This window comes from Equus przewalskii, chromosome 29, assembly GCF_037783145.1.
Source record: "Equus przewalskii isolate Varuska chromosome 29, EquPr2, whole genome shotgun sequence".
Lineage (NCBI taxonomy): Eukaryota > Metazoa > Chordata > Mammalia > Perissodactyla > Equidae > Equus > Equus przewalskii.
Window position 1 is genome coordinate 8,934,940 of NC_091859.1, and position 23,274 is coordinate 8,958,213.

General features: G+C 40.1%; 1 protein-coding gene across 1 annotated transcript in view; it reads left to right on the forward strand.

Moving 5' to 3' along the window:
- Window positions 1-932: 932 nt before the first annotated feature.
- Window positions 933-23,274, forward strand: part of ACSS3 (acyl-CoA synthetase short chain family member 3) — a 168,749-nt gene continuing 146,407 nt past the window's right edge. Inside the window, exon 1 of the mRNA XM_008520549.2 lies at window positions 933-1,814. Coding sequence (XP_008518771.1) covers window positions 1,507-1,814 — 308 coding nt within the window. The 5' untranslated portion in view covers window positions 933-1,506. The remainder of the gene's footprint in view (window positions 1,815-23,274) is intronic.

Genomic DNA, 23,274 nt, shown 5'->3' on the forward strand with positions numbered 1-23,274 from the left:
GGGGATCATTTGGGGTCAGACGATCTCCTGTACCAGGGAGGAGCACTAAGCAACCAGGCAGAGGAAAGGAGGGGCCAGGAGGTTAAATGGCTTTTAACCTTCTGTGGATTCAAGGGGTGACAAGTGTCTTTTGAGACTGAAAATCATTTGATTTGAGGTTTTTGATAAAGTAGGCTGCAGGTTCAGGAAAAAGTCTAGCGTCTTGTTTCTCAGTTGAAAGGGAATAGCTGAGGTGGTTACTTAAAGAAATTTTCTGTTTTGCAGTAGATTTATCTGTGTCTTTAACCTTATCTCCACATTATTCTTTTCCTGCAGAATAATCTGTTTACTATCCTTCCTAGGGTCAAGGGCGTTCCACTACTTCTCACCTTGGACTTGGGAATACACGTATTTACATTCAAAACTGCAAGTATGGTCACACCAAAACCGAATGATTTTAGCACAATAATAAGGCAGAGGTTCACTCTGAGTTTCTGAGCTCTGCTCTGGTGTGAAATAGTGAAGGAGGTTGAAGAATGTTAAACCCAGATAGAAATTTATACCATCCTTCTCTTTTACTTTTCCTCAGCTTCGTCTTTTTCTCTTTTCCTTCATTTCATCTTTACTTAGCTCTTCCTTTTTGCTTTTTTGTTTTGTTTTATTTTGTTTTTGGCTCATCAGAAAAAGGGCCACAGAAACTCCAAAGAGGCACATTGGAAGGGAGGAAATACCCCACGTCAGTTCAGCTTTCTGCCTGTGGATCCTGCGGAGAGTTCAGCCAGCAGGTGACTCCCATCCCAGTTGGGATACCTTCCCCAGTGCCCTGTCAATCACCCCCACGAAGCACTTCTCAATTTGGCTGGCGCAACCTCCTTCCACGCCTCCTACCCTCTCAGCTGTCAGGAAATCCTGGAGCAATCCTTGCCCTGGAGCCGCTTGTGTTTCTAATAACCATTGAGCTGAGCTAAAAAACCAAATAAACAAAACGAACACTTCAGGGGCCCTGCCCCAAAGCCCAGGGTTGCTGGTGTCCGCCGTGCACCGGAGGCGATGCCGCCTCCTCCAGCTCGCTCTCTAAAGAGGAACCCGGGCCAGCTGCGCGCCACTTGCTTGTTTGAAAACGGGGAGCGAGTTGGGTCCTCGGCCCCATTCTGGGGGTGCTTGTGCATCGCAGGAGAGAGGACGTTCTGCAGTTTGAGGGCGCCTTTCCCAGGAAAGCCTCGCGGTGGGCAGTGCGCAGAGGGTTGGGTTTCTGGCAGCGGCGCAGCCACCCCGCGGGAACACTGTGACCCCCATTCGCCCCCGGCCCCAACTCCAGCCTGTTGCTTCCCCGCCGCTCCAGGTCGGTTTTTCCCGGCGACTCTAGTGTGACTTCCAAACTCCTGGGCTGCTGGTTCACCTCGGAATTTGCCCACGCCTCCCGCCTGCTCCCCTCGGGCGGCAGAAAGTCGCGAGCGCCCCAGCTGTCGCCCAAGAAGTGAACCCGGGCCCGCGGGCAGCGCAGCGGCGGGGGGGCCAGCGGCGGCGATGAAGCCGTCGTGGCTGCAGTGTCGCAAAGTCACCGGCGCCGGGGGCCTCGGGGGGCCCCTGCCCGGCTCCTCTCCTGCCCGGGGACCCGCGCCGGCCCGCAGGGCTTTCATGGCCCCCGGCCCGCGAGGCGCACTCGGGGGCCGGGGCTGCCGGGCGCTGTCCTCCGGCGGCGGCGACTACAGGAGCCACTTCGCGGCCTCGGTGACCGACCCGGAGAGGTTCTGGGGTAAAGCCGCCGAGCAGATCAGCTGGTACAAACCCTGGACCAAAACGCTGGAGAACAGACACCCGCCTTTCACCAGCTGGTGAGTGACTCATTCGCCAGCCCAGGTCCTTCTTAACTTTTCGGCACCAGGGCTCGACGTCCCCGGCACCGGGAGCCTGGCGTTCTGTAAGGAAAGGAGATCGAGGCTGGGGATGTGCTCACTCTTTCAATTTGTGTTTAATTTCAATTCCATAGCCAGCTCTCTTGCCTTCTCTTGAAGGATTCGGTTACCTCTTGTGAGCCCAGTTTCCTACAGACCAGAGATTTACCAGTCAGGCAGGCACCGCTTGGCACAGGGGATGTTAAGCGCACTGAAAACAAAGGCCTTTCGCCAGGGCACTCACGGTCTAGTATGGGAGACAGCGACGTAAACAAATGCAAGCGGTGTAGGTGTAATAAACTAGGGAGGTGCATTACTTAGTATCCACACCCTGTGGAGAGGAAGAGGGTTGAGGACAGACTTCAGTAACATGTTACCTAAGTAGAGTTTGAAAGGATGGGTGTCTTCTCAAAGTCAAGAAGGACCTAATTATTAAAAACCAGGAGGTGGAAAACAGGTTGAAATTTGTTAGTGTGGTTGTGAAAAATTGTGTTGGCTGGAGAAGTGGGGGAGGGGGCTGCCGAGACAGGGGCTGGGTTGGGTGCCATGCCAAGTAGATTGGGTTATATCCATAGCCCTGTTGTGGATATGAAGCTGCACCATGGGGTACCCAGAAAGAGTGCACATGTAGGACAGGAGGTGCTAGGAATCATGGTAGGAATGACGTTTTTTCTCCTAGAGCTGCAATTATAAGTAGTTATAAACATCATTTTTATATTACAACAAACAGGGATACATTGTAGAATAAAGGCCAAACTTGGCAAAATATTAAGAGTGAGGCACTCAGTCTGGGAACTCAGAGTTGTGGCTGCTCTTTGGGCTGTGTGCCTAGCCCTTAAGAGTGTGGTTGCTCTCATCTGCCAGACGTTAGGGAGAGAGATTTCCTGTAAAACTTGAGAAACACTGCAGTGGGATTTCCCATTCCCATTTCCAGGTTCCCAGCAGTGAGATAGGAGAATGACATGGTCAAGTTTGTATGTGACAAATGTCTCCTGGTTGAGAGCAGGGAACTTGGAATGGAGAAGGGCAAGTCGACCAGAGCCTGTTCCGTGTCCCCACCAGGGCCTGTCCTCTCCTGATTGTTTGGAATTGTTTACATGGTTTTCCCTTTAGAATGTAAGCACCTTTCCCCTTCTGATTCAATTTTTTCAATAGTGTTTGACTGACCCTCGTGTATGCTCCTGGGAGGGACCCAAGAAGTAGGTATACACCAGTGAGTACGATGTGGCCCCTGTTGTTTGGGAGTCATGATGATTAAGAGCATGGTCTCTGGAGCCAAAATACTGGATTTGATTCTGGCTGTCACAATTATTGGCTGTCTGTTCTCAGGCAAGTTACTTAATCTCTCTGTGATTCAGTTTTCTCATTTATAATTGTGGAAACAGTATGAGGATTAACTGAGTAAAGGATTAAGACCATGTCCTGAATCAAATAGACCCTATAAAAGTTAGAGGCAGAATAGCTATCTTTGCACTCTTACGCAACAATTGTTTTAGGAGCAGGAAACCCTCGTAGTGTTCCTCAGATCAAAACACAGAGGTTACTGCCTCTACTAAAAGTGTATTCTCAAAATTCTGTGTACATGTATCTTTCACGAAGTATCGTGCTGAAATTATTTATGTGACCTTTCTCCCGTAAAATTGTATGCAGAGAACTCAATTCAGAAGTCACTGGGATATTCCAGGTAAAAACCAATGAGGGCCAGACATTGGCAGTGGCAGTGGCAATGGAAGGAAAAGGACGGATTTTTAGAGGGTTGGTTGGGATCTGCAAGGGCCCAGCGGAGTGCAGAGAGTTGGAGTCAAAGGGTCCATCAAATAGACATGTAAGACCTGGATATTTTCTAACTTGTTCTTTGTTCTAATCTCTAGTTGCTTGCCTACATTTTCTAAAATTGTGTGCATAAAATGTTATTTTATATGAGAATTTTTGCCAAAATGTCCTTGTATTTAAAAAAATTTATTACATTGGAGATTATTGACATTTGGTAATACCGTATCTGAATTCTTCATCTTTGAACTCTTGGAATTGCGTGGCCATACTTGTTTTATCAGCCCAAAAGATCAAAGAGAATAAGAGATAAGTCTTTGGGTCTGTATTTATTTCAGTAGGGTGATCCAATCTTACTAAGAAGTTTGGTCAGCAGAGCAGAGCTGGGAAGGAAGTAGAGCTGGGAGACCATACATCTAATCTTAAACTTTGTTCAATAATTCGTTTTGGTTTAATCCATTATTGTGTTGGATACATTATTTGCGGATACTCCTCATTGGTTAACAATTTTCTACAAAGCTAAATTCAAGGGCAGGGTCAGTATCTTTTTGTGTGTGTGTGTTTACATCCCTAGGTCTAGGACAGAGCTGATAATAGGAGTTTAAAACATGATAGTCAAATAACAGGATACGTAGGTTTGCTGAGTTTTGCTTGTGTATGCCTTTGGGAAGTCGTTAGTGGGTACAGGCACAATTTGAGGTGAGGGAGCTTTGCTTATTTTCTTTGAAGCTGGGATCTGAGGAAGGGAACTGTTGACAGCCAAGTCCTTAAGGAAAATGAGGAGGCGTCGCCACAGCTAATCTTCCCTCCTAGATGGAACTGACATACATGTAGTCAAGATCTCTGATGCCCTTTGGCTTCCCAGAGGCAAGAGGGATTCTCCTGCTTCATTATAAGCTCGTCTGTTTGTTTTTCATGAAAGAAAACTCCCCTCCAAAATTACAGGTCTATCAGAAAGCCCAACATATAAATAGTAATGCGTATTCGCTTTCACAATGGCATAAACTACCCAACAGTAGATTCCATATGCAGAGATATGAACATGGACTAGAAACCTTTAAGGGTGATCTACTGAAGGGACTTTCCATTATAGGAATGGCCCTGTAAAGTACATTTCTGGCACTGTAATCTCTGAGATCTTTGAAAAACAAATCCCAGTTGCATGTGGGTGCTTTAGGCAACCGCCTTTCCTCATAGTTTAGTGCTTAATTCACATTGTTGACACCTGGCTTTTGAAAGGGTAATGAAGTCTCTGTTACAGGCCCCAGTGGAGAACTGCAATCAGAGGTGAAGCAATTAGAAATTGGAGTAATTTCTCTACTCCTGGAACAACAGAAGAAATGTTTGGGTTATTTTTTCCTGTTGAATTAGACATCCTGCTGCCTATCCTGAAACTGAAATCTAGCCACCACTCTCTGAAGGATTAGGCAATTCACTTTTGTGTCACACATTGCCATTGACTTTTCCATCTGGGTCATCAGTTTATCCCTTTCTGTGGAAGCATTGCAATTCCGTTTTAGTTTATTTTCATGTAAACAACATTCATGATAAGGCTATCATTGAGAGTCTATCTATTTGATTTGAGAGTCCTACTATTTGATTTAGAATTTAATATGTATTAACAGTGACTGTTAGCTGAAAAGGAAGACTCCAACCAAATGCAGATTATAGAAAATGATTTCAGCTTGGTTAACACTTCTATAAGGGAAATAGTGTAGGTTTTTCAACGTGCAAGATCTCAGTTACTTCTAGTTATGAGATAAAAGTTGTTTAATCCCTCCAAGTCTTAAAATGGCTCATAAAAGTTAGAGGCATCAACCATCCACTGACTGTGTGTATAGTACAGAGAAAATGGAGAAGGAGATAGTGAAGGAACTTATCACGTGGTAGGAGGGGAGACATGCGTTCATTAAATAAATCATTACAAAACCATTTATTTAGAGTTACAGCAGATGCTAAGAAATAGAGTGGTTAATGGGGGATTTAACATAGTCTTCTCTAGGAGGATCATGGAAGGAGTCTTCAGAAAATGATGTGTAAACTGAGATTACAATGAGCAGGCATTACGTCTGAGAAGTGGGGAGGAGCATTCCAGGCAAAGAAAATAGCATATGCAAAGGCCATGAGATATGAAGTAGCTTAGTAAATTCTAGAAACTGAAAGACGGCTAATGAGGCTGAGGCTTAAGGAATGACAGGGCAACGATCAAGAAATGGCAGAAGAGAGCCATATCGTGCATGGTCTTGTGAGTCATATTAAGGATTTTAAAATTTTTTCCTGACACATAACACATGTCGCATAATGGATGATCAAAAATGCATTTTCCACTCGTCTTTCTGCACTGGAACAAGATAAGTTTGAGTTCAACTTCAGCTTTAGCACTTACCTTGGGCAAGCCTTAATATCTTCATTTACAAAGGGAGAATAATGATAGTATCAATTTCTTAGGATTACATGTGGGGAGAGGGGACAGGAGCTTGTCAAATGTCTAGGACTGTTCCTGACACACAGTACTTGGTATTAGTGTCTTTGGAATATGGAAGAGATAGTCCTATAGGCTAATATAGTCCAGGAAGTTTTCAGAGAAACGGTAGCATTTGAATGGATCTTAAAGTAGGACTTAGACAGGAAGAAAACATTTTTGTGTGGGGATCACACGTGACAGGCATAGAGGTAAGAAAGAACCAAGTGTGCTTGGTATAGTAGATGAGTTGGCTCACAGTGTTTATTTTGAGTTAGTGATACTGGCTGGACTTCAGAAGATCATTTCAGGATGGTTTTAGAAGGCTGGAATAGCAAGCTAAGGCATTTGCGTTCATTCCTTAGGCTACAAGTCACAATCTGACTGTAAGCTGGCAGATAGGTTTTGTTTGACCCAGGTGCTGGGGTTTGTTTGTTTGTTTTCTTCAGTAGTTGTTGTATTTAAACATTGGAATTTCATTTAAAATATAAATTTCCTTTTAACATTTCATTTTTTGGGCTTCTCTTGAAGTAAAGCAGAGTATCAGTCAGCATTCTTGCATGGCAACAGTTGGCTGGAACTGCGTAGCTGCCGTCCCAGGTTAAGTTAGACGTAGTGACTGCCTGGCAGTGGAGTTCAGGGAAGGAAAGAATTTATGGTGACTGCAAGAATTTGAGTCAGGTATCCAAGTGGAGGAATTGATTGTGAAATTAAAGATGGTAGTTTGAAAACTGGGAGAGGGCTTAACGTAGAATTGTAGATTTGACTATATGTTGCAAAGAGGGGCGAGTTGAAGCCTGATGAATATTGAGTGGGGAGAGAGAGAGAGAGAAAGAAAGAGGAAGAGTAAAATACCAAGAACTGAACTTTGGAGACAAGTTAAAGTAAAAACTTGTGAGAATGGATGAGACTTGTTCAAAGAAGTAAGAGAAGGAAAGGCAGGATATTTTAGTGTTGGAGTATGAGGCAGAGAAGAGATAAAAATGGGGAAAGTCAATAGGGGTGAAGGGCTCTGGAGATATTTGAGGCTATTGAGGATTGAAAGATAGCAGTTTTGGCTCAGAAATCCTCAGTGACTTATAATAACATGTCGTCAATGGAGAGATGAAGGCCACAGCCAGAATAGTGCCATACAGAGAGAACAGATGGTAGGCAAAAACATCCCCTAGAGGTATGTGATGGTGACAGGAAGGGGAGACAGGCTGATAGCCTTTGGAGGTACCTGGGTTATGTGAAGTTTCCTCACTGTCTTAACTTTCCTCTCCTCCCCCTTTAGGAGACACTCACATTTGGAGGCAGAAGTGAAGAAATCTGTTAAATAGGAATGTAAGGAATTTTGCTTATTTTGAAAGCTGTTCCTCATCGACAGGCCCCCATGTTTTTGCAAGTTTAACTTTGTGTGGTTTCTTATCTTTTTTTCTTTAGACACTAGAAGTTTATGAAAGAAACAGGATGGAAGAGTCTAAAAAGTGGAATAAAGAGCTGCTTAGCAGATGTGTATACTCTCCTTGTATAGCACAGAGATTCCATTTAGCTGGGTATCTAAACACTTGATTGTGAGTTTGACAGAGGAGGGAAGGAGACAGTTGAAAAGGGTTGAAAGAATTAACATTTGTTAATTTGTAAATTATCCTGGGGATATCAGGCGTCGAGTCTGTAGGTAGTTCAGGGGGAAAAAAAGTTCTTTATCTCGTACTTGCAACTTTTCTGTGGGCTGGCATTGTTTCCAGGGAAAACAACTGAGGAAAATATCATGTGGATTTTATGCAAACAGAAAGTAATTTAATTCCCTTACTGAATTTTTGTTCTTTGGCAAACAATTGGTCTGCTGTATTAAACTGTTTGCGAAATTCAGCCTTAAAAAAAAATGTGCTAAGATTTTCTGAAATTTCCTTCAGATTTATCAGATTTTATTAAAATTATATTTAATTCTGGTTTGAAGGTGAGGGTTTTATCTAAAGATGAAAAATTTGCCCCCTTTTGACAAACTGTAAATGAAATGAATTTATTCATAATATTGTGCACAGTACAGGTATGTTTAAAATTTAAATTATCATTTTTTATAAATACAAAAAATATTTTAAGAAGGTACAGGATCGGCATGAAAAATGTCCTGACAGAAATACAGTCCTTCAAAATCACCTCATCAAGAAAGACCAATTTCTAGAGATGGGCCTTATTTTATATGCTGAAGGTCAGCAGCCTGGTGCTGTGCTGTATCTAATTTTCTCAGGCTGTCATGCGGCTGAACCTTCAGGACAGAACAGAGTGAACTGCAGGAATGCTGCAATTACATAAGCAAGGATGGATTGCTTGGCAAATGGTGCAATCAATGAACAATGGAAATTCAGTCAGCTGTGACTGATCAACTACCAGGTGTGGGGAAAATCTAAACTCTTAGCACTTCCTGGAAGCTGGCTCACTTTTCTTTTGTTCATGCCATATATTATGAGTTGAGGAAAAAAATTTAATGATTGAAGTTATTTGCTGCTTCTTCATCTTTTTTTTTCTTAAAAAAAAAAGAATTTCCACTGTCATAAGAAACAAGCAGCAACTCTGTGAGGGAGATCATTGCTTTGCACTGTGACATTTGCAGGAGAAGTGTGTGGGAGGATAATCAATCTTCGTGATAATATATCTGAGTGTAATAAGCTCTTTACATTTAGGAAGCACATCTGAATGTGGAATGCAAATCCTTTATCTAAACTATGTGGATAGAAAACTTATTATGAAAGATAATGATTATATTTGCTTTTGCTGATGTCATGACCAAATGAGGTAAGGGACAGTGCATAGAAGGAGAGGTACTTTTCTGATAATATCTGGGAAAATTGAAGTTTAGGAATTTCAAATTTGAAAGTATCCACTTCAAAGTCTTAGAATATCCAAAAAAAAGAAGCTCTTTCAAATACTAAGTTAGAGGAGGGTAGATTTTAATGTATGACTTTTAGGTAAATAGTGAATTTTACTGGTTTAAAATATGAATTGCTCTGAGTGGGAGAAAAGCAAGTAAAGTCTGTAGGTCTCTGACTTATGAGCGAACTCTGGATAATAGGAAGACCTTCTTATGTTTCGGTGTTAGAGTAACAGCATTTCCCAAGTATAACCCTTCACGATGTCTCTCTTAAGTGGATACATCAGTTAAGTAAAAGAAATTTGGGAAGATTAAGAAAAATGAAAGAATGCTCAGTATCTACTATAGCTATGACCAATACAGATATTTGTAAAAAAAAATTTAGCATGATAGAATGGTAAAAAAAAATTGGTAGCTGAAGGGACGTAAAATCAGTATTGTTGACTGTTTGCTGAGTTACTGTGAGCTGACGCATTGGAACTTAGAAAAGTCTACTTTCCCACTAATCTCACTTTGCTTTCACTCCACACTTTTTATTATTTTCATAGAGTTCATTGATTCTCCATTGAGAGTTAAGTGCTTTTCTAAACCACGGATGCCCTGACGCTGCTTCCTCCCAGCTCTCCTCTCTTAATCTGGCCTGAATGAAGTTTGCTAGTGTTACCAGTGGGAAGTTGTCAGATACCCTATTTTGGTGGGTAGGAGAAAAGAAAGTTGAGGATCATTAATAGTGGAGAAAAGAAACTGATTTCTGGGTTAAAATTTTGGTTCCACTCTTTGAACAGTATCTTGCCCCAAATAATTATAAAATGGAGAAATTACAAAATGCGGACTCTGATGGCTATTATTGTTCAGAGGTATCTGTTCTCCTCTACTCCAGAGCACACAGGAGAATTGGATTTCCCCACCCAGGCGTGGTTGTGAGATTAGCCTTGGCTCATTCAAGAAGAGAAGTAAGGTGTGTCACCTCAGGGAGAAGCATTTAATTGTTAGTGCTTCAATCCTTAGGCCTCTCTGGTCTGTCACAGCCATTGTGGAAGCACAGGTAGGACAGAAGTAGTCCGGATTGTTGAGCAAAAATGCATAGATGACAATGCTGTGGGGAGGTCCCCTTGAACCCACAGTGAAGTTGCATGACTGAGAAGTAAACATTTATTTTTGCAAGATACTGAGAGTTTGTGATAGGTGTTGTAATCTAGCCTATCCTTATTGATTGAGAGGGAAAGAATAATAGCTTTATAGGATTATTGGAATGATTAAGTAGGCTAATGTACATACGTAGTGTCCAGTATATAGTAAAATAGCTAAGCTTTGTTGTTTCCATGCTGTGAGCCAGGTACCATACTAAGTGCTTTAATTCATTTAATATTTATAACAACCCTGTGAGGTCGGGTCAATATTTATTTCCATTTAATGGGTGAGGAAATGGAGATACAGAGAGTTTAAGAAACTTGCTTAAACTTATAAAACTACTAAGTAGCAGATCTAGGATTTGGGTCTGAATTTAGCATCTGTACTCCATCTAAATATGATGGTGATGTGGGCTCAGCGAGTTGAGGAGTTGAAAGAAAGATTTCTTGGAATCTCAACGTTGGGTAGTAGTGTTTCTTTATTCAGAGAATAGCATGGAGACGGACCCATGGGCAGTGAAGAGCTGCAAGTATGGGCACAGGAGCCATGGGCATGGAAGAGCAGCAAGTATGGCCACAGGAGCCATGGGCATGGAAGAGCAGCAAGCATGGGGACAGGACCCATAGGCAGTGAAGAGCTGTAATGAGTTGGGGGTAGGGCTAAATTTATAAGGTATAGGTATGTGAGTTATTTCTTTACAAGACAAAGGAAAGATCATGTAAAAAAAATCATTCAAATGGTATCAGTTCAGGTGGGGTCTGTTTATCGGGTGGTCGTATAGCTTTGGATACGAATCAGGTCAAATCAGGTCAGGACGTCCTATGCTTCCCGGAGGATGATATAGATCGGTATGTAGGGCAGGACGCCTTGGACTTCTCGCCCTGGGGCAGCCTTGATCCTCATTATAAAATTCCTCCTGACCTGGCCCTGAAATCTTTTGGGAATATGGACGACGGTCAATCTTCTGCAACTAATTCCAGCTGTACAAGGTTGTAGAGCTGTCCCTAAATGGGGCCATCGGGGTGCAGACAGGAAGTTCAGTGGACCGGAAGGTTGGGCCTGCAGAGTCCAAAGCTGACAAGGTATACAGATCCTCTGGAGACGAAAGAATAATTTGACAAGAAGTGGTCCAGGAGGTGAAACTTTGTTAACATATGGAAGACAAATAACGAAATAGACTACAAATTATAATAAGAAATACAAGCAATGTGATTAACCCAATGAATAAGTAGTCCAGAGACCTGGACCTGACCAGGAGTCCAACCAATCATTTAGGGATAGGGTAGGGTGACTCATATCAGATAGGAGGCCAGACATATTTTGATGGCAGTCAGGAATATAGACACAACATTTAGTTTTTATAATGGCACAAGTGAGCCCCTCTGCTACCATCAAGACACCCAGCGCCATTCAGTTTTGGAGGACCGGCTTACACATTGGAGATACTTCTACATTGAGCAGTGAAAGGCTATGTTGTGTATCATTTAATGCTTTCATGGTAAATTTGTTTAGGTCTCCCATGTGCCAGATGACAATTTCGATTCCTAATTGGGGAAGGAAAATTGGGGCAAGGTGATCATATCAGTGGAAGACAGAATGGGTCCAGCATTGTTATAGATTGGGTAGGTTAGCAGGAGGAGAAACAGTAAATTTAATTCTACCTTGCATCCAGATGAAGCCTAGGGTGCATCATCTGATCCATCCAGGCAGCAGCCAGGGCCATAAGTTGGAGCCACATAACCACCAAATGCCTTTAGGGGCTAGCCAGCATATGCTGGGCTGTCTATCCCAGTCAGTCCCAAACGAATCAGTATTTTTTAAGACTATGATATGAGAACACATATAAGGGGGAATTTGTCACATAGGTTGGGTGCTATTAGGCCACTTATTACGTGCGATTGGTTTGTTCCTGACATAGAGTGGCCTTTTGACTGAGTTGACCACTAGTAGGAGTAAGCCAAATATATTCATCCCAAATTTGATATAGTCCATCCTGTGTGTATTGATAGATTGAGGACTTTACCTTTGCAACTTGTTGTTTATGATGAACCTATGACAAGGCGAATTTAGTTAGCATTTGTGCAGTAGAATTCAAGGAAAAGGTCTGACTGTGGCAAGGGAGCTCCCAGGTATCAGAGACGGATAACCACAAGGAGACATTATGATTAGTAATAGATGAATCTTGTAGAAGAGAAGAGCTAGAATCTAATATCCATGAATGTGTACCATAGCTTCTACTGAAACATAATTTTTCTCTCTAAAATCACCCTCGTTTTTACAAAAGATAGCCAAGTTAAGTTGAACTGCTTTTCAGAATAAGTGTGGTTTCAATAAAACATCATCCAATTATTTACATAAGTTCAGCAAGAATAGCAATTGATCATATAGGCTCTTTTAAATCGGCTTTGCTGGAATTTTTTTATGAGGAATGGCAGATTGAACTTTAAAGGCTTCTCAAGGCCAGAAAACCCAAGCCAAGGACTTGCCATCAGATTTTGCCTGCAATACCTACAGATTTGGGTGGATTCCTCTCTTTTCGAGGTACCCCCAAATATTTCGAGGTTCCTTGCACCTGCCAGGTAAGTGACCTTCCTTGCTTACCCGTAAGGTTGCTAGGAAATGATGTACCAGGCCAATATTTCCAAGTGGCTTTATTCCAGAAAGTCAACCTTTACTCCTCAGAAGCTGTCTTGTCATCTGAGCCTATGTATTTCTCTCAAATATGACATTCCAGTCAAAGCCTTGGTAATATAAGCAATGTTTCCAAATGTGTCCTGTTAGAAGGAGAACAGATTCTTATTGGACTTATACAAATTACTATATTGCTGTAGTAAATAACCATACTCACCTGCTCACTAAGTTTCCAAATTCTGGAGGGACCAGGTAAGGAGAAAAAGATAAATGTTTCAGTTTTGCTCACAAAGGTATAATTTTACCAAATTGCTATATGTCATAGTTAGCATAAAAGAAAAGAGAAAAGGATTTCCCTAAATCTGAGAAAACAAAGCAAAACATCCAAAAATCAACAATATTTCAAACAAAAGTCATAAAAAATTATAATCATCCTCATCAGTTCACACACTTCTGTATAATCTATTCTTGATCTTAATCTTCTGTTAGCAGATTTATGAGGTCATCAGTTTCTCTGTTAAAGTTCTGTAATTTCTTACCCCATTCAGTTTTATCATCTGAAAGTTTATCAGAAACCTGTACTCTAGAATCCTGTGTCAGAATTCTTTCTGTGAATTTCTCTGAAGAAGAAACATATTTGCAAAAGCAAAAAGCATCAGGGTAAAAGAGCAACTATCTGCAAATGACGAAAGACTCAAAAGGGCAGTTGACAAAGAAACTTGGTTACTTTTGTGACATCAAGATAATAGCTAGAATTATGGCTGACAATCAGGACAGATCAGAATTTTAGGAATGTTGTATAATTTCAAAACATATCAATAGCATCCACCCACGTAATACCACCTGAGAAAGTTTATCATCATTTATTTGACAATGCTTCCCATGTAATTTAACAGACAAAATAATCCTAATTAGTTTGGTATTTTCCTCCTAATAGGAAGAGAGAGAAAATTTCTTTGAAAAGTCTCAGGTGCCCTCTGAAAATCCTCATGGAAATTTTCTTCCTTCTACTAGGTTGAAAGAAAGCCTTTATTCAGGATTTGAATATTTCGTTTTGAAGGAGAAGCTTGTCAAAAATTTCAAAGGGTTTTAAAACATTTGTTCAAATAGGAAACAATGCTCACTGCAAAACGATGCTCAGGTTATCTATTCAAAGTGACAACCAGAAACTGTCAAGAGCAATTATAACAGTCAAATCTTAGTAGAGAGACCTCAGCCCTTCTGAACATAAAAAATTATTTTAACAAAACATAGATTTTCTGTCTTTTAGGTAGACTTTACTCAAAGAAAAACCTTTTATATCCTCTTTATCAGGAGCAGACCAAAAGTTCAAGAAAATTACCTTTTGAGAGAAAACCAAATTTTAATTTTTGCACCAGCTTATTTTTAACATTAAAACTCATTTGCTTAATTTGATTTACTTTAATCTCAGCCAACTTGACCAGGCATAAAACTTCTTTCAGAATTTCTCCTTCACAAACCTTTTGCAACCTTCGTTTTACCTTCAGAATTTGTCCCATGCTTTCTTTCTTCCCTTGTAGTACTTTAGGACAAATTTATCTTCCTTAACCAAATAAACAAATATTTCCGTTCTTTATACCTTCTTTACTGAGAACATACATTTTAATTTCCTTGTATAAAAAGATGTTTTCCTTATTAATTTTAATTTTAGTAGCTTTAATTACTAATTTATATTAATTAGAATTTTCATCTCTTACCCTTAGTGAAGACTAAAAACACAAGCAATTATGAACTGTCTTTTACATTAGCATTCTAAACACTTTTGATAATTTCCAGAAACATCTTACTTCATAGTAGTAAAACACAGGCATGTTTACTAGTAGACCCAAACATCCTTTAGCCTCTGTAATAAGAAGCCAAAATTAAATGACTTAGACATGTTCAGCAATGATGTTTCAGTGTTCCATGCTATCCAAAAATGACCCAGATACTTAACAGATTTTTATCACTTAACTTGACAAAACTCTAAAGTTTTAAGTGGTCAAAAAGAATTTGGAAGCTGTTTTTTTCCAAGTATACAGACCATCACACATAATTATTGTACCCAAAAACCCTTACCCATTTTAATCTATTTAAATCATTTGTTTCTAACAATTATAGTCAGATTACCCATGAAAACTCCATGAGACATTAGACAAAATTAGCTATCACTTAAAGCTATTATTTGCTGATGACTTTGTAACAGACAACATGAATTTATTTGACTAGTAAACCCAGGCTGCACGTCTGCATCATATTCCAAATACTGACAATTATGACGGCATGCCTATTTCAATCAAGACAATAATCTTAAACAAGCTTTTGTTTACCAACGATTAATTGATCTCATGCTAACTTGAAAGACATTGGGTTAATTTCTATTACATTTAGAACTTATGTAAGTGCTTACTTTAAGCCACTTAAACAGAGGTCTTAATTTTGGCCATACCATTTGGAGGTAAAATATCACTCATATGTAACATACATATAGACACACATACACAGAGGCTCCACAGCTATTGTTTTAAGATTACTGAGAAAATCAGGTACAGTCATACAAAGCTCACCGGTTATGAATCCAAATTTTGTTTTGAGCCTTTTTACTAATATTTGTGGAGAAGACACTCAAGATGCTAGATTTTTGGCCAGGACTCTCCTATGGCCGTCTTTTGACCTTTTCCCTTTTTCTTTTTTCAGTCCTAGGAATTAACTACATCACAAAGGCACAGAGAAACCCCTCAAGTTTTCTCCAAGATGGCGTTTCTGGGGCATAATCCATCCAATTGAAAGCATTTCCAATTAATTAAATTCACCCGATGGGTGAGTTTCCAGGGATGCTTGAGGCATTCCCCATGGCTGTAAAGCCAGGGTCTGACTGACAGCAGCTGGAGAAAGGGTGCAGAGCCCGATTGCAGGTGTCAACATAGTTATAAGTCCCACTCAGCCCAGGCACTTAGTCCCTGAGCCAGCACAAGGTGAGTCAGGGAAGCAGGAGTCAAAGGCCTGGAGGCTGGGGGCTGGGGCTCCCAGTGCCAGGGTTGAGAGTTAAGTCCCTGGCAAGAGGATTTCAAGTTTTTGATTTTACAGAAGGTCCAGGTTCTGCTCGGGTCCAGCCTGAACTTAACCTTGACTTGTTGACAACAGAGGATGTGATGAATGAATCAGACAGAGAAAGGAAAAGAGGAGATCTGGCCTTGCCCTCATGGCTTCTTCGTGACGCTTATCAAGGATTGCACAACAGTTCCCGTGCTGGGGCACACCACCCCAGCAGGACAGTTCACAGAGTAAATCACAGGTCGCCTATCCTCATAACCAACTCAGTAGGTCCCTAAAATAGTCAATGAGTCAACTATCAAGAGAGGGCACCCCACTTGGGGTTGCTGGGGTGATCAGGCCTGGAAACCAGAGGCGGGGCTCCAAGGGGTGGAGCCTTTGACTCTTTAAAGATTTCTTTGTTTCTCAGTTGCAAAGCTCAAAAGGAGCCCCAAATGGCCACTGTAATTCTAAGAGAGATGAAAGAATAGGGTGCATTACTTTGAAATCCCCCTGAACCTAGGGCAACATCCCACCCATTGTTCCTCCTGTGGGGTTCCTATAGCAATGGGTGATGGGGGCGTCCCTCTGCATCGCATCCCTTGTATATCTTCCCTATTATGCCTGGCAGTAATAGGTGCCTGGTGAACGGTCTCAGAGGTAAAAGAATAGAGAAAAACAGTGAAGAATTTTCTGCTGTCTGGGGGACATTCTACAGATTACATCCTGGAGCCGTTGTCCCAAGAAGGAGTTCCCATACTCAGCCAAAGTTTAGAGTTTGGTACTTTCCTTGAACCGGAGTTCCTGATTTGGAGTTTCCCGTGGTTCGGAATGTGGTCAGGAGCCATAGAGAGGGATACCCATCCGGCCTTAGGAAAAGAAACCTGCCATGGGAGTCTTGGAGATTGGCGACCATCCTAATGACTTAAGTAGTCAACCTCTGCCTATGTAAAATTTATATATTAGGCACAGGATTAGGAAGGAATGGATTAATTCATTCTACATCACCCTCAGGCTTAAGGTACTGATTCTCTTCAGGCTGAATGCCGTGATTTGCCCCATAGAGTAGCTATGGGTGGTCAACTTGGATTCATACAGTTGTCTGAGAAGCTTCCCAATGGAGAAGTGAATTTAGATCCATCCTTGAAAAAGAGGAAGGCACGAGGAAGAAAAGTGCACTTACCGGAACATAAGCTCACAAGTCTGCGAAGCAAGATCCCTGTATGGGCCACCAGAAGAAACGATGTGGGCTCAGCGAGCTGAGGAGTGGAAAGAAAGATTTCTTGGACTCTCCAGGTCTGGTAGTAATGCTCTTTTATTCAGAGAATAGCATGGGGACAGGACCCATGGGCAGTGAAGAGCTGCAATGGGTTGAGGGTAGGACTAAATTTATAAAGCATAGGCATGTGAGTTACTTCTTTACAAGACAAAGGAAAGATCATGTAACAAAAGTCATTAAAATGGTATCAGTGCAGGTGGGGTCTGGTTATCGGGTGGTCCTATAACTTCGAAAACGAATCAGGTCGGATCAGGTCAGGACGTCCTGTGCTTCCCGGAGGATGATATAGATCGGTATGTAGGGCAGGACGCCTTGGGCTTCTCGCCCTGGGGCAGCCTTGATCCTCATCAATGGTATATTGTTTTTATAATAATAGTCTCAGTTAATTTTAGTTTTTCTTTCTTTTTTATCCTTTCTCCACTGAAAGCACTAAAAGTAATTTAGAAAGTTGGATCTATATCTCAGAAACATTTGGAAAATATCCATATTAGATATGAAATAATAGATTGATGCTCTTTGAAAAAATAAATTGTATTTTATATAAAAATTATTTAACGTGTGCAACAGTCCCAAAGGTATGGGAAGGAAGGGTTTATGTTAATCGTTACCTGCTTTAGAAATGTTTCCTGGACAGCAGAAAGCAACATTAATCTCTTTTCTTAAAAAATGCTCTGTTGATTTTTTGGCTTAAGGAAAATCTGTAATGACCACATTATTCATTGCTTGCAGCATGCTTTAATATTATTTTTATGAGAACATGGTGATAAATAGCCTAATTAATTCATCTAATTATGAATGTTTGAAAATTTTTCTTTTCTCCAACCTCTCGGTAAAAGAAAATACTAGAACTTGTATGTTTGTAATTAGGGAAGTTGGTGATCTTATTTACTTTGTTGTGCATTTATGTATAGTATTTTTTCCTGCTTTTCTTTTGTTGTTTTTCGTCTTGATCCTCGTGCAGGTGGACAGATGTTGATAAACAGCATATGTTAAATGCAGAGATGAGTTTCTTAGGAATCACACTGTGTACAGCTCTCTTCGTTCTATTATGAATATTCCATTCTTTGAAATCCAGTACCAGTGATGCGGGGTCGGTGAGCCGAGGAATCGAAAGAAAGATTTCTTAGACTCTCAAGATCTGGCAGTAGTGCTCTTTTATTTAGAGAATGGTGTGGAATAGCATGGGGACAGGACCCATGGGCAGTCAGAGCTTCTGCTGCCCCCAGTTGAGGGTTAGAGCTAAATTTAAGGCATAGGTATATGATTCATCTCTTTACAAGACAAAGGAAAGAACATGAAAAAAAGTTAAAATGGTATCAGTGCAGGTGGGGTCTGGTCATTGGGTGATCCCATGACTTTTAGACAAGAATCAAATCGGATTAAGTAAAGGTTAGAAAGGTTAGACGCCACCACCCTAAACCAGTTACATGAGATTGCCAGACAGCAACCAACTTAAGTTCTTGCCTCTGGCATCGATTAAGAGCTTCTAGAGATAAGACCATCCCCCCTTCTTCCTGGCACAGAGAGGGAGGCATCTTTACAGATAGAGGTTTCCCTTAGAAATGTAAATGTTTCCCAACAAAGGGGCAAACAAATTCCACTCCTTGGAGCCTGAATCTCATCTGTAGTTTTAAAACTAACCAGCCTAAAAATCCTCATCATAAGCCATTTTAAAATTAAGCAGCCTAAAACTCCTCATCACCAGGACAGTGAGTTGTGGTCTGTGTCACTTACCTGTGTTATTACATAGAGGTTGCCAGACTTTAGGGAACAAATGATCTAAAAATGTTGAATGCTTCCTTTGAGTGCTTAGGGCGTGAGGCACAAGACTTGGGATATTTGGAAAGTTTGCAATAGATTGAGAAGGAAACTCACTTGTGATTATTTTTTAGCTCATGACTCAGCTATTCATTTCTTTAAAGCTCATGCATTGTCTCTCAATAATGATAATGATAACCAATAATAATAATAATAACCATGGCAATGGAACGGCCGTTTCTAGTTCTGGAGCGCTTGCTCTGGGTCAGGCCCTACGCAAAGACTATGAATTCGTTCTTTGAATACTCCCCACACCTTATGAGCTAGATATAGTTATAATGCGTTTTTATAACTGTGTAAACTAAAGGACAGAAAGATTAAGTGACTCGTCATATAGTGGCGGACTTAATTTTTTAACCCAGTTGAGTTATGCTGTAGAATCCAATTTCTGTAACGAGTTTGTCAACTGAAGTAAAGAGTCTAGGTAAAGGTTAAATGAAGCAGTTTATTTGATAATCAAAGTGAGGAACTTGAGTCCTGAGGAATGGCCCAACAGAGACTTGTGAGGAACCGCTCCAAGGTCTTCAGATCTGAGCGCCGTTTATGTACTTTTTTTTTTTTTTTTTTGAGGAAGATTAGCTCTGAGCTAACATCTGCTGCCACCCTCCTTCTTTTGCTGAGGAAGACTCGCCCTGAGCTAACATCCATTGCCCATCTTCCTCTACTTTATATGTGGGACACCTACCACAGCATGGTGTGCCAAGCGGTGCCATGTCCACACCCGGGATCCGAACCGGTGAACCCCGGGCCACTGAAGTGAAACGTGCAAACTTAACTACTGAGCCACTGGGCTGGCCCCTATGTACTTTTCTTTTCTATTTTTTTTAGCAAAAAAAGGGCTTACACATCTAATAGTCATATACCTCAAAGATAACATAAATAAGAAGTTTTTGGTTATACATCAAATAAGGCTTTTTATGTTGGTGTTATCTACGTGTGGAGGGAGGCAAGGACAAAGGTCATTACTTTTTCCCTCAATCTTTAAGAAATGAGGCTTGGAAATGTGAGAGGGAGGTACCCTTTGTCTTTTCCCATTGTTGATCTGTCCAGCTGGCGTCTTCATGAGGCTTGGGCTTGCAAGGTTGTGCTAACACAGGCTTAAAATGGCCTACACGGCCGCTTCACAACACAGCGCGCATTTCTGTACTGACTTTAAGCCTGTGCAGCTTGCTTGCTAGATTCACTTGTTAGACCAGGGAGAGGGGTCCCAAAAGGTCGTTCACAGGGTAGAACTACACTTTAACTTGTGTCTGGTGGTTATGTGACTGTTTAGATGTCAGGACCTAGAGGGTACAAAAGAGTGTGAACAATGTTAGAATTCTAAAAATTTCAATCAGAAATGCAACTTCCTTTCTCCTCATTTGTCATCTGTTTCTATGCGTCTTCTACTCTCCTCTCAATTTAGAGGAATGTAAATCTTCTCTGTTTTCCCAGAGTCAATTTGCACATGTCTTCTTGACAAATGGTTCTTTCCTAAAAAGCCTATCACCTTGAATCTTATTTCCCTTTAAGCTAGTGCGGCAAAGAATGCTCAATCCTCATCTCTGTTTTGTCACTCTACACCCACTACATAAGCTCACACTGCGCTGATGCTTTTCTCTTACCGTAATTTAGCAAATCAGGACTAGGTAACAGAGAGCAGGGATCAGGTCTCAGATGCCTGTGTTGTCTTCACAGTGGAATGCACCTAACCTTGTGTATATCAATGAACTGGTTTTAAAACTTTGCCACATGCAGATTAACTTTCTTAATCCATCTCGTAAATCTGGGTTCCTGTATAAACTGCAGGTATATATTATCTGAATCATTCATTCCATTAGAACCCAAAATGAACCATGAATCTTCTTTCTATCAAGGCATCAAAGGGTTTGAAATTCTCTTGTCTTCATGGGTCTCAGTTTCATGGTGAGGCAGGTGGCCCCCTTCACTTCTCTTTAGCTCCTTTGTCTTTAAGTTGTAGTACAGGGTACCCATGAGGATGGACTGGAAAACTTGTCTTTCTGGCACAAGTTGGATTCCAAGAATTTCGGATATAAGAGTTGGATCCATATCATGTTACCAAATTGTCATATTTTAGTCGTTTTATAGTAAATGTGTTAACCAAAGAAACTAAATTTTATTAATCAAATAAAAACCATTGGTTAAAAGTGATAAAAGAAAGACAAATGCCATAAGATCTCACTTGTACATGGAATCTAAAAAACACAACAAAACAAAAAACCCAGCTTGTAGGTACAGATAATAGATTGGTGGTTGCCAGAGGGGAGGAAGTGCAGGGTGGGTGAAATGGGTCAAGGGGGTCAAAAGGTACAAACTTCCAGCTATAAAATCAATAAGTCATAGGGATGTAATGTACAGCACGGTGACTACAGTTAATAATACTGTTCCGCATATTTGAAAGTTGCTGAGAGGAGTAAATCTTAAAAGTCCTCATCACAAGAAAAAGAAAAAAATTTTTTAACCAGACTTACTGTGGTGATCATTTTGCAATGAATACAAATATTGAATCATTATGTTGTACACCTGAAACCAATATAATGTTATATGTCAATTATACCACAATTATAAAAGGAAAAATAGTGATAGCAATCAGAACTCATAAAAAAACTATTTCCCTTAGGACACATTGATGGTATTACCACAAATGATGATAAAAATCTTAATATTTATGTTATTTGGAGTAAAAGCTGTTTTTGATCTGTTAAAATCTTGAATTTTTGAAAAATATAAAACTGATTTTATTATTGTTTTAAAATATTGGGTCCTGACTGCTCAAGATTTCTCACACATGTCTACTATAAATATCCCGTTATTTCACCTGGATATTTCAAGAGCCGTTTCAAGTGTGATTTGTAATTACAGGCTTAGTTGATCTCATTTGATGAAATTCTCTTATCTTAGTTTAATTAATTTATAGAAAGATTAATTTTTAAATTCACAGTTAGTAAAAAAAAGCCCTTTAATTAGGAAGATTTTCTTTTTCTTATTAAATATTTAGTTATTTCAAAGACTATATTTGATGGAAATAATAATACTCTTAAATCAAAATCTCTTAAATCCTAAAAGATGATTTTACTCTATATGTGTCTATTTGTATGAGTGTGTGTGTGCATATGTGTGTGTGTTTGTGAGTATGTGTTAAAGTGATACAGGATACAAAATATATTATTATGGCAATAATAACAACAATGATACTCCTTACTATTGTTCTTTAACTTCTCAAGAGCATTTGTTTTTAAAGAATTTAAGGAAGGTTAAGTAACTTGCTCATGCTTACTTGGCATGCACGTGGCAGATCTGGGATGAAAAACTAGATCTCTTAGACTTTAGAACGTATCCAGACCTTACAGTGTATCAGCTTCTCACTGTGTCATATTTCTTCTCCAAGCAATCCTATTTTATCTTCGTAATACCAGTGTTACAGATTTATAAACAAGCCAGTTGCATTTATACATGTATATACACACATATATGTTTCTTGGCCTGTTATATTTACAAAACTGGAGATTTTGGGCTCTAGAATTTATTCATTCATTAACTCATTTCTTCCTTCATTCCTTCTTTCCTTCTTTCTCTTGTTCATACAATAAACATTTATTGAATGCCTTCTACAGGTCAGGTATTATTCCAGGTCTTCGATGAGAGTCCAGATAGAGTATAACTTTGAAGAACAATTTCATACATTGAAGGAAAAATTAGTTTTGCTTGTAATAAGATAACTTTTATTTTCCTGTTTAATAAAAGAAGAGTAATCACGAGTGATATGGATTATCTAGTTATTATTTTCTGAAAATATGGGTAATACAATTCATATTATTTTACAATCAACTGTACTCAGAATTGCCTTTGACTGCTGAGGTGTTAGTAGCTGGAGTATAGAGCCTCACATTTTGGTGAACAGTGGCCATTTTCTAATTAATTAATCCTTTAATAGATAAAGGAATCAACAATTTTAATTTTATCCCTTTGTGCAGCCTCTCATTTTCTGCTAGAGGTGCTAACACACAGGAAGGTGAGAAAAAGACAAGTAACAAAAAAGAAAATAAAAGGAAATAATGGGCTTGGTTAGCACCAGCTAGATAATGATGTCTTGGATAATTGAGAGGCTGCACTGTATTCAAGTTCCAGATTATTGAAATGTTAATGGAAAATGTTTTATCTATTAATGTGATATGTAGATAGAGGGGGAATTGGCAAGGATAGAGCAAAGATGTGATTGTGACATTGTTCTCAGATTATTTTGAGAATAAGGCTTGGGAAAAAGGGCATAATAAAACTTTTGTCTACTTTGCTTAACACTTTAAGTTATGCTCAGTGGTATCTAGTTAAGTTAGATTTACCTTTGCGAATATGTCTGTGTTATGTTTGCGTCTGTGTGTAAGGTTGTATTGGCGAGAGGTGAAGTGGGAAGTTGGATGAGATG